Source organism: Odocoileus virginianus, chromosome 29, assembly GCF_023699985.2.
Source record: "Odocoileus virginianus isolate 20LAN1187 ecotype Illinois chromosome 29, Ovbor_1.2, whole genome shotgun sequence".
NCBI classification, from domain to species: Eukaryota; Metazoa; Chordata; class Mammalia; order Artiodactyla; family Cervidae; genus Odocoileus; species Odocoileus virginianus.
In genome coordinates this window covers 26959489-26971064 of record NC_069702.1, presented here as the reverse complement: position 1 = coordinate 26971064, position 11576 = coordinate 26959489, and the positions used below count along the sequence as shown (strand labels likewise).

Below are 11576 nucleotides of genomic sequence, written 5' to 3'. Positions count from 1 at the left end.
TGTGAACAAAGCAGATGTGGTCTCTGAACAAAGCAGATGTGGTCTCTGACCCTGTGGAATTTCCAGTCAGGTGAGTCTTATAACAACAGTCCCACAGATGGACTGAGCTCTCTTCAACAGAATCTGGCATGGTGTTTGGATTTCAAACACCATTAAATACTTCAGGGATCCCTAAGGCCAAAATAGCGGGGAAAACTAGTCAAGGTGAAGCTCACATTTTAAAACAAAGATTTCAAAATAAATTTTAAGAAGAGCTGTGAGAGAAAAAATACAGAAACTGTGACATAAAATCTGTTTTCCATGTCAACTACTTTCATCAAATTGCTAAGAGATTCATCTCAACTCAGTTTTTAAAAATTTCACATATCTATAAAAACAAAAGGTCAAAATAGTAAATAAAACTTTTAAGGAAAGAGGGAAAATAGCTGCATAAATTTATACAACTTTGACTCAACATTTTAAAGCTTTTTCTTCCAACTGTCATTTGACTCAACTGCGTGAGTGGGTCTTGGTTACCTCAAGACATAATTAAACACATGCAGAAGTCCACTCATTTCTAATATAGCAACTTCCCTTTCTTTCAAATGATTTCATTTCCTATGATCTTTCCTTCACACGAAAGATATTCTAGTGCCAAATAACATATGATTGTTATTTCAAAGATAAATATTTTATTATAAACTCTGGACTAAACAGTCCTAAAACTTTTGTTTCATAAATCTAACAAAGAAATAACTACAAGTAAACAATTCCATTTAACTTTTTTTGTATTGAAGACAGGATGATCTGTCCATAATAAATGTCTGTTTCCACAACCAGCTTCAGTGGGGAGGTATTTTATGTTTATGATCTTGGCATTAACAATGCTGTAATTAAAATTGAGTGATATGTATTTAGCATTTGTCTATGGTTCTCTTAAATGGCATCCTTGGTGACTCAGACAGTAAAGAGTCAGCCTGGGATGTAAGAGACCTGGATTCGATTTCAGGGTTGGAAAGATTCCCTGGAGAAAAGAATGGCAACCCACTCCAATATTCTTGCCTGGGAAATCCCATGGACAGAGAAGCCTAGCAAGCTACAGTCCACAGGGCCACAAAGAGTCAGACACAGCTGACTGAATAACAATTTCACTTTATGGTTCTCTTAACCTTGAGGATTGTTGAGCTGAGACTAATTTCCTCAAGGGAAGAAAAAAATTCCAGATGCAAACTGAGACTTTAGTATGGGTTTTGGGAAAGATGGTTTAGATATTAACAGTAGCAGATGCAATACCGGCATAGCTTTAGCTTGTTCAAAGTCTCTTGATTAATCAGTGGGGGAAATAGTCAAACCCAATTTCATCTCACTTCAAAATCCAAGTTCTTTGCACTACATTCTGCTTTATTTTGTGAATATGACTTAGTTTAGGCTTACAAAAAAGCCCTAATTCTAAAATACCTTTTTGAAGAGGGAGTGGGCTGAAGAGTGCAGGTGGGACATAAAGTGTTTAACACATCAAAAAGACATTCAGCCTTCCTGTGAAGGGCCGGATGAGAGAAGAGTTACTTGTCAAGGTGGAAAAAGTACATGCCCGTCTTTGTCTGTCTTGGCTGTTTGTTTAGCTCTTCCCTTTCTTGGATGATGGACTTGGTCCCATGGTTTTGGTGAAGATCTCTGGAGGCTCTTTGTTACATGCTGGGTGGAACTTAAATAAACAGATCAATGGTCAGGAGTCCCATGAACTCTGCATTCATTCCTAGAGGATGACAAAATGTCACTTGTATTTATGTGCAGCTTTTCTCTTCTTTTAAATTTTTCACTTTGCCCTATTTTGAAGCAATATTTCCTCAAACAAGCTAATTAGCCTCCCCCCCACATTTGACCCGATTTAGACCTTTGACTTACTATGTAGTGGCTCATAGAGTTACCTTTACAGACTGGGGAAAAGACCAGAATTATGCCCCATCTAGTCACTTTTTCTTTGTCCATCCTTGTCTCTGATAGATGGACTGAGGACATAACGCATCCAGGTTACATTATGAAAGATCAACAACACTTGCAAAGATGCCCTTTTGCTTTATAAATGAATGCTCCATTCTGAGAAAAGTGTGAGCACGTGTGCCAAGTTGCTTCAGTCGTGTCCAACTCTGTGATCACATGGATTGTAACCCATCAGGCTCCTCTGTCCATGGAATTCTCCAGGCAAGAATACTGGAGTGGGTTGCCATTCCCTACTCCAGGGGATCTTCCTGACGCAGGGATTGAACCCAGGTCTCCTGAATTGCAGGCAGATTCCTTACTGTCTGAGCCACCAGGAAAGCCCCGTCTTAGTGGTACCGCTGGTAAAATTGGGTCCTAATGATGCTGCATAGAACCAGTCACCTCGGGGTCCTTCCATATGAGAATATTTCCTTGCTGAAGAAATCAGCATTACTAAAGCAAAGAGACTGAATTTTCTTTAAAATTGAGGTTGTTCTTACATATCTGGCCCCAACTTTTCCTTTCCTCACTCCATAAATGTTTTCTATACTACGCTCACCAATTTCAGGAACCCAGCTGGGCCATATTGTCTTACATCTCATTACCTTGTATTTGCTTTTGCCTCCACTAGCAAAGCAGTCACCCTTTCTCCCCACTCCATTTGTCTCATTCCTACTCATCACCAATACTAGGTCACAGTTTCAAAGATGTTTCTTCAGACAATTCCGCTCATCAAAACTGCATCAGAGTTTCCATTTGTTTTCTTTCTGAGCTTCCTATAGTTATCTGTATTGTAATAGTCATTCACTGTATTGTACTTGCTTATGTAGCCAGCTGTCCCTATTCTACATTAGACCACAGACTCCTCAAAGTCACAGACTATATCTTATTTACAAAGTGGTCACATCTCCTACTACAAGACTGGCATTAGCTGATAATTAATATATATTAAATAAATAAGTGAACAATCAACTTCCTAAAATAGGAAGTTTAAAAACAGTAAGGATTGCATTGCTACAGAAGTTGATGTAAGGTTCTATTTTGTCTTCTAGTCTTTTGTCAGTTGGAGGAAGAAGAAAGAAACATGGATGTTCAGAATCTAATAACCTCTTCGGAAAGGCCTCAAACACAGCATTACCTTCCCCCACACACACTTGTGTGGACAAGCTCATTGCTCTATCAAGCTTCCAGGAAAGAAGATGTTGAATCAAGCTGCATTCTTTATAAGCTATGTATTTGCCCAGAGGTGGACAGACTTTCACTACTGTATGCACCCTTCCTTAGGATTCTCTTCCCAAAGAAGTCTAGACTAATCAAGACTCATGAGGGATGAAGAAATGTTACTGAGTCATACAAAGGTGGTTTTGTGTCCCAGTGTTCTGAAGAAAGTCGTTTCAACTACCTTTTGTAAATGTGTTTTTAGACCAGGACCAGAACTCTCAGCTCCACTAATACTTAGATATATGAACATGGAGACGTTATTGAGCTTCCTCATGAGTAAAATGAGGACATTATTACTTGTCCTATTGTTGTCATTAAAACGCATACACATGGTCTCTGGTATCAAGCAAATTGAAGTGATACTTGAGAAGGTAGTTGGAGTCACTAAACAAAACTTTCAGCAATGGAAGTTTTCTCCCCAAACCATAGATGTTCCCATTCTGAAATATCGTTACCCTTGGTCTAATTTTCAACAACTCTTTGTCAAAGAACTTAATTTAATCCTATATAAATATTTAAACTAGTTATTTCTTCAAGTATTCTGGAATTACATAGATTTTAAGACTCTGTACTTCAGATTTTCAATCCAAAATGGTCACTTGCTGTCTAATATAAACAGATTTTGAGCCCAAGCTTTACATTCTAGTAAATCATAACTCACCCTGATGTTTCTATTCTATTCTATTATTGAATTATATACTGTAATCTGATTCAACTTGGTATTTCAAAAGCCAATCTTTCATCAAGATCCTCTAAGACAAATAAGATTTTTTAGGAAATAATTTTTTGGTAAATATATTTGTAGTCTGAAAGTCAATCATTTGACAAAAATGAGAAATACAAACCAGGGCTCTTGGGGTAGATGGGAATTTACCAGTTCAGAAGGTAAGGTAGGTAGTTTACATAAATTCACTTTATGAGATAAGCGAATGTTATTAAGCCATTTTATAAATACAGAAAACTAAGATCATGGCATCTGGTCCCATCACTTCATGGCAAATAGTTGGGGAAACAGTGGCAACAGTGGCTGACTTCATTTTTGGGGGCTCCAAAATCACTGCAGATGGGATTGCAGCCATGAAATTAAAAGACACTTACTCCTTGGAAGGAAAGTTATGACCAACCTAGACAGCATATTAAAAAGCAGAAACATTACTTTGTCAACAAAGGTCCATCTAGTCAAGGCTATGGTTTTTCCAATGGTCATGTATGGATGTGAGAGTTGGACTATAAAGAAAGCTGAGCATCGAAGAATTGATGCTTTTGAACTGTGGTGTTGGAGAAGACTCCTGAGAGTCCCTTGGACAGCAAGGAGATCCAACCAGTCCATCCTAAAGGAGATCAGTTCATTGGAAGGACTGATGCTAAAGCAGAAACTCCAATACTTTGGCCACCTGATGCGAAGAGCTGACTCAGTTGAAAAGACCCTGATGCTGGGAAAGTTTGAAGGAGGGAGAAGGGGACAACAGAGGATGAGATGGTTGGATGGCATCACCGACTTGATGGACATGGGTTTGGGTGGACTCCGGGAGTTGGTGATGGACAGGGAGGCCTGGCGTGCTGCGGTTCATGGGGTCACAAAGAGTTGGACATGACTGAGCGACAGAACTGAATTGAACTGATAAATACAGAAACTGAAACTCAGAAAGCTTAAAAGCTACACAAAAATAGGTGGCTGATCCCTGGTTTAAACCCGAATGCTCTTTCCACTAAGCATATACTGCTTACCTTTCCATTACACATTACCTCATCCCACCCCAACCAAGTAACTCCTTTTGAACCACATCCTGGAACATAAACAATTCTTTATTTTGCCACCTGAGAATCTTTCAACATTCTCCTTATCTAGAAGTTGTTCTCTTTCATCCTTCTCTGTTAGAGTCCTCCATATTTCAATACCCTGCTCTATATACTTATGGAAAATTCTGCCCTTGTGCTCTTGTTGGAATAAATATCTTGGTACCACTTGTTTGTTCTGTAATATATCCTGGTTCTTATATTGCTTTCTTCCTCTGATAGACCATATTCTTTAAAAACAAGTACTTAGTCTTATCTGTCTCCAGATTCTCACATTACTCAGAAGTTACTCAATAAATATTTGTGGAACTGATAAATATTTGTGAAAGATATTCCCTTTTGTTCTGTTAAACACATATTAGAGAACCAAATCTTTGGGAAAGTTGTAACATGCTCCTTAAGAGCGATAATTGGTCCTGGAAACTTTCCAAAATGCTTAGAAATGGACTTCTTGTAAATCGTGTCCCCATTAAAAGTGGTTGACTAGGTTGCCTTCTCTGTCATTACAGCACATATAATTTACCTGAAGAAATGACAGTGCCATAAAAGAACAATCACAAATGAGCTTATTCTAACAGCTGCCAGATGGGACCATGATAAAGTTCTCAAATAAAAAAGACTACCATTGACATTAATGTATCAAACTGAGAAACTTGACTATTAAAAAAAAAGTTTTAAAACTGTTTTAAAAGAAACATGTTTTTTAAACAAAATCAATAAAATTATTTGAAAGATCAAATAAAACTTGGGTCACACAGAAAATTTGATAAGGAACCAATCACTAGAGGAGTCAGATGACTCAGATGTGCTCTCAAAGGGCGGATGGTTGCATATTGTGGAATTTCCTCTGACATGATGCAAGCATGATGGTGCACTTGTTCCCTACTCTTATAATGATATAAAAAGCCACAGGAGTTCCCTGCCCAACAGAGGTCCTCTGGGACAGCAGAGCTCACAAGCATCTAGAACACGAGCCAGAAGAAACCCAACCAAAAGCATCTTGTTCAAATATGACTTCCAAGCTGGCTGTCGCTCTCTTGGCGGCTTTCCTGCTTTCTGCAGCTCTGTGTGAAGGTGAGCATACCCTTCTGCTCTATAGAAGTTTCCTGTGTCTGAATGTGATGCTCAGATAGCAAGATTATCCTTCATGCCTGGATAACAAGCATCCTTTTTATTCAGCAAGAGAAAACCATCTTTGCAGTCATTTACTGTTAAATTGAAGTTTTAATCTTTTAGGTTGTATCAATATATTTAGAAAGTTATAAAGTTTGATTTATATAAACATTCTGTTCCTATCATCATTCATACTCTGTAGTATACAAATAATTAACATAAATCTATAATTTAGAGTATATTTTATTGAAGGCCACATTTACCCATATTATCTATTAATATTGAGTAAGGTAACTCAGGTTATTTTACTCCATGTACTACTCAATTGAGTAGCTTCAGGCAACTATCATGCGCTTTGGCCTAAAGACAGATTATAAACCTTATTGGGATCCTCTTATGAAATAGAGTTAAGAATGTTTGGGCTTCCCTGATAGCTCAGTTGGTAAAGAATTTGGTTAGATTCCTGGGTCGGGAAGATCCGCTGGAGAAGGGATAGGCTACCCATTCCAGTATTCTTGCTTTTCCCTTGTGGCTCAGCTGGTAAAGAATCTGCGTGCAATGTGGGAGACCTGGCTTCGATCCCTGGTTTGGGAAGATCCCCTGGAGAAGGAAAAGGTTACCCACTCCAGTATTCTGGCCTGGAGAATTCCATATTTCATAACAGGGATCCCAATAAAGTTTATAATCTGTCTTTAGGCACTCTTATGAAATACAGTTTATAATGTTTATGGCATATACCATAAACATTATATATGGTATATGGCATACGTATATATGTTCTTAAACATTAGGGATTTTATTAAGATAGAGTACAATCTCTGGGTAATGCACATATATTTCTATTAATTCCTCCTGAAGGCAGTTTCCCTTTTGGTGTATCTTAGTTTGCCTGCCGTTAATAACATTGTGGTATCACAGAGGATTATACAGTGTTGAGGATGAGAAAACGTACCATGAAGATGGTAACATTCTCCAAAGACAATTCTAAGTCTTTATACCATTCAATGTTGTCAGGAATGATTCTTTTTAAAACAAAGAGAAAAATTGAAGTCAGAGGCTGGGAGAATATCCAGCCATCAGTTTCAGGGATAAGTTTGCTAAAGATGTGATGTTTACCAAACAGATCCTCACCAAATGATCACACTGGAATTAATAAGCAGGAAGCTGGCCAAGTTGTTCTTATGGATGAAATAAATGCTTCATTTTTTCCCACAGCTGCAGTTCTGTCAAGAATAAGTACTGAACTTCGATGCCAATGCATAAAAACACATTCCACGCCTTTCCACCCCAAATTTATCAAAGAATTGAGAGTGATTGAGAAGGGGCCACACTGTGAAATTTCAGAAATCATGTAAGTAATTTCAAAAGTGATTAGATATTTTACTTTAGTCAGCCTAGAATTGAGATGTGGAAGAATCCAACAAAGTTCTAGGTACTAGGAGTACATAGTGAGAAAAATAGAAAGGAAAAACTCTTTGTCTTCATGGCATTTAAATATGAGACTCTCCATGACTCACAGCTAAAAATTAGTTTGGACTTCCATTTTATGCCTGTACTCAAAGAACCATGACTTGAATGGCAAGGTGGTGTTTGAAGCCTGTTAAATATTGAATTTAATCATATCTCTCTCATTTCAGTGTTAAGCTTACCAACGGAAAAGAGGTCTGCTTAAACCCCAAGGAAAAGTGGGTGCAGAAGGTTGTGGAGGTATTTGTGAAGAGGTAAGTTTTTCTTGAATTTATATCCTTCATTTATCCTGTGACATTTACTCCAAAGATCAGCCTTTAAATTCTATGCTGCTGCTGAAAATTATTTTAAGTAGCTGTTTCTTTGATTAAAAAAAAGTAGCAGCAATAGTGAATTTGTTGTACTCATGACTGGGAGATCATATATCTCAGTTTGTCCAGAGAAGTCGTTAGTAGAGCTCACTATAAATCTCAGAAATATTCTGGTTTAGATAACTTATCTGATCTCTCTATCTGTAGTTGAAAATATAGAGCTTTTCTAACACATGAATATCTAAGACTCTCTTAATTTCTGTATTAAGTATATTTTTAAGAACCATACCTTTCTCCTTATTAGAACATTGCTAATTTTTAAACTTTTTGTTTTATTTTATATATTTTCAGAGCTGAGAAGCAAGATCCATGAAAAAGAAAAAACAACCAAAAATCCTGTTTCCATTGCTTCCAAGAATTCCTCAGTAAAGATGCCAATGAAACTTCAAAGCAAATCTACTTCAGTGCCTCGTATACTGTGTGGGTCTGGGGTACGGTTGTCAGATAAAATACAGGATGTCCAATTACATTTGAATATTGAGTAAAACAATGAATATTTTTTCAGTGTCACATGTACATTGTTCCATGTAGGACACGCTTATATTTTAGAAATTATTCATTGTATACTGTAAATTCCAATCAATCTGGAAATCCTGCTTTTTTGTTTTTGGTTTTTGTTAATCTTGCAACCCTAGACTGCTGGCCAGGATTCACGAGTGCCTGTTCAACTGTGCCTCCGTTTCTTTATTTCTAAATTGGAGAAAAAAATCTCAGCCACCTTTCTACCTCACAGAGATGTGAGGACATGTGGAAGCACTTTAACTTTTATTCGGTCATGTAAATTATTTTCAAGTGTAACTTATTTAGCTATTTATATATTTATTTGTCTCAAATACAATAATATTTGTGCATGAATTTGGAGAAATAGGAAAGAAGCATTGTTGATAAGATGGTATAATGATGCTAGTAAATTTATACTTATTTTATATAGTAAGTGATGTTTTGATCAAGATTGTTATATTGTAATCATAGTTACCAGATTAGCAAATTAAAAGACACAAACAGAAAGGACTCTCAGTCAATTTTTCTTTCAGATAAACAATGGGTAACTTTTAGTATACAAATACATAATTATTTATCTGAAATTTTAATTGAACTGGAAGTCCTACTTTTGAGATGTCTGGCCTGGTCTTGCCTTTATGATGCAATGATGTGTTCAATCATGTGAATCCTGAGACTATCTTTCTTAAATCTGTAAAAATTTACCAGGCAATAGGAATTATGTAATTTTTTGTATTATTTATTTATTTATTCTGAACAATTAGAATCTCATACTTTAAATTATTGTGTATTCCAACATCAACTTTATTTTTGACTTTAAGATGCTTTTATGTGTTCACAGTTCTTTCTACTGTTTTCGATAGTACAAAAATATGAATATAACTATAAGACATTTAAAATAAAATTCATTGTCAGAGTCATCAGGAGTTTGTCTTCGTTTTTCTTTGGTAGTTTTAAGATTTGTTGCTGTATTCATTTATATTAAAATTCATGTTTCAATTTAAAAAACATAATACTTACCCTTAATATTTTATGTATTATGTGGGAAATATATTTGCAGATAAACATAACTCCTTTCCAGAGGTAGATTACAATCAGTGGTCTTTTCCATAGAATGATGGAAATTTTCTCAGCTTCCCACTGTATACCATTTTACTAAATGAAGGTGACTTCAGATATTCAACAGATAACCTAGGTGTCTGTGCAGCTTAACCCAACTGGACACTCAAAGAAAAAAGGAAAGAGGGCACTCATTATAAAGCACTTCTCAGCTAACTGAGGAAAACTGATACACATGAGACAAAGAAGTTTAAAATATAATTAAAGACCGAGCATATTGGAAAACAAATCAAACAAAACTCTTAAAAATAAAACCACGGTCTAACAACAACAAAAAAAACCACTCAGTAGATGAGTTTTGTAACAGATTAAACACAGCTATAAAGAAAATTAGAGATCAGAAATAAATCCAAAAGATTTTATCTCGAATTTAAAGAGAAATAAAGAGATATAAAAAGGTAGTAAATTAGAAAAGGAGAAAGAAAGACATAGAAGAATCAGGGATAAAGATTTATTGGTGTCTAATTGGATTTTTACAAGCAGTTGAGAGAGCAAAGTGTCAACATTTAAAGTGAATGGTTGAAAACTTCCCAGAAATTATACAATAAAAACAACAATCAGTTTTAAGAAATCCAACTTGGCAATTCTTAACTCTACATTTCTAGTCAAAAAACAAGGATCTTAGAACTTTAATGTTTATCCAACTCCCATCACATTTACTAGAGCCAGACATCCTGGAAAGTGAAGCTAAGTAGGCCTTAGGAAGCATCACTAGGAACAAAGCTAGTGGAGGTGATGGAATTCCAGTGGAGCTATTACAAATCCTAAAAAATGATGCTGTGAAAGTGCTGCACTCAATATGCCAGAAAATTTGGAAAACTCAGCAGTGGCCACAAGACTGGAAAAGGTCAGTTTTCATTCCAATCCCAAAGAAAGGCAATCCCAAATAATGCTCAAACTACCACACAATATGCACTCATCTCACATGCTAGTAAAGTAATGCTCAAAATTCTCCAAGCCAGGCTTCAACAGTACGTGAACCGTGAAATTCCAGATGTTCAAAATGGTTTTAGAAAAGGCAGAGGAACCAGAGATCTAATTGCCAACATCTGTTGGATCATCAAAAAAGCAACAGAGTTCCAGAAAAACATCTATTTCTGCTTTATTGACTATGCCAAAGCCTTTGATTGTGTGGATCACAATACACTGCGGAAAATTCTTAAAGAGATGGGAATACCAGACCACCTGACCTGCCTCTTGAGAAATCTGTATGCAGGTCAGGAAGCAACAGTTAGAATTGGACTTGGAACAACAGACTGGATCCAAATAGGAAAAGGAGTACGTCAAGGCTGTATATTGTTCCCCTGCTTATTTAATTTATATGCAGGGTACATCATGAGAAATGCTGGGCTGGAGGAAGTACAAGCTGGAATCAAGATTGCCAGGAGAAATATCAATAACCTCAGATATGCAGATGACACCACACTTATGGCAGAAAGTGAAGAAGAACTAAAGAGCCTCTTGATGACAGTTAAAGCGGAGAGTGAAACAGTTGGCTTAAAGCTCAACATTCATGGTATCTGGTCCCATCGCTTCATGGCAAATAGATGGGGAAACAGTAGAAACAGTGCCTGACTTTATTTTTCTGGGCTCCAAAATCACTGCAGATTGTGACTGCAGCCATGAAATTAAAAGATGCTTACTCCTTGAAAGAAAAGTTATGACCAACCTAGACAGCATGTTAAAAAGCAGAGACATTACTTTGTCAACAAAGTTCTGTCTAGTCAAGGCTATGGTTTTTTTCAGTAGTCATGTATGGATGCGAGTTGGACTATAAAGAAAGCTGAGCACCAAAGGTATCATTTGAATTTCAGTAAGTAGATATTACTAACTTTTATCTCTCTAAAGAAAGCTGAGCGCTGAAGAATTGATGCTTTTGAACTGTGGTGTTGGAGAAGACTCTTGAGAGTCCCTTGGACTGCAAGGAGATCCAACCAGTCCATCCTAAAGGAGATCAGTCCTGGGTGTTCATTGGAGGGACTGATGCTGAAGCTGAAACTCCAATACTTTGGCCACCTGATGTGAAGA

At 36.7% G+C, this 11576-nt stretch overlaps 1 protein-coding gene across 1 annotated transcript; it reads left to right on the top strand.

The window, feature by feature from the left end:
- Nucleotides 1-5892: 5892 nt before the first annotated feature.
- CXCL8 (C-X-C motif chemokine ligand 8) lies at nucleotides 5893-9349 on the top strand. The gene is made up of 4 exons (XM_020884851.2): nucleotides 5893-6051; nucleotides 7306-7441; nucleotides 7728-7811; nucleotides 8220-9349. The coding sequence occupies exons 1-4, from the start codon at nucleotides 5988-5990 to the stop codon at nucleotides 8239-8241; spliced, it is 306 nt and encodes a 101-aa protein (XP_020740510.1). The 5' UTR covers nucleotides 5893-5987; the 3' UTR covers nucleotides 8242-9349.
- The last annotated feature ends 2227 nt before the right edge of the window (nucleotides 9350-11576 follow it).

Bases quoted from the DNA above. Each gene is read 5' to 3' on its own strand.
- CXCL8 (XM_020884851.2), top strand. From the start codon at position 5,988: ATGACTTCCAAGCTGGCTGTCGCTCTCTTGGCGGCTTTCCTGCTTTCT. The intron at 6,052-7,305 runs GTGAGCATACCC...TTTTTCCCACAG, and splicing joins TTCTGCAGCTCTGTGTGAAG to CTGCAGTTCTGTCAAGAATA. The intron at 7,812-8,219 runs GTAAGTTTTTCT...ATATATTTTCAG, and splicing joins GTGGAGGTATTTGTGAAGAG to AGCTGAGAAGCAAGATCCAT.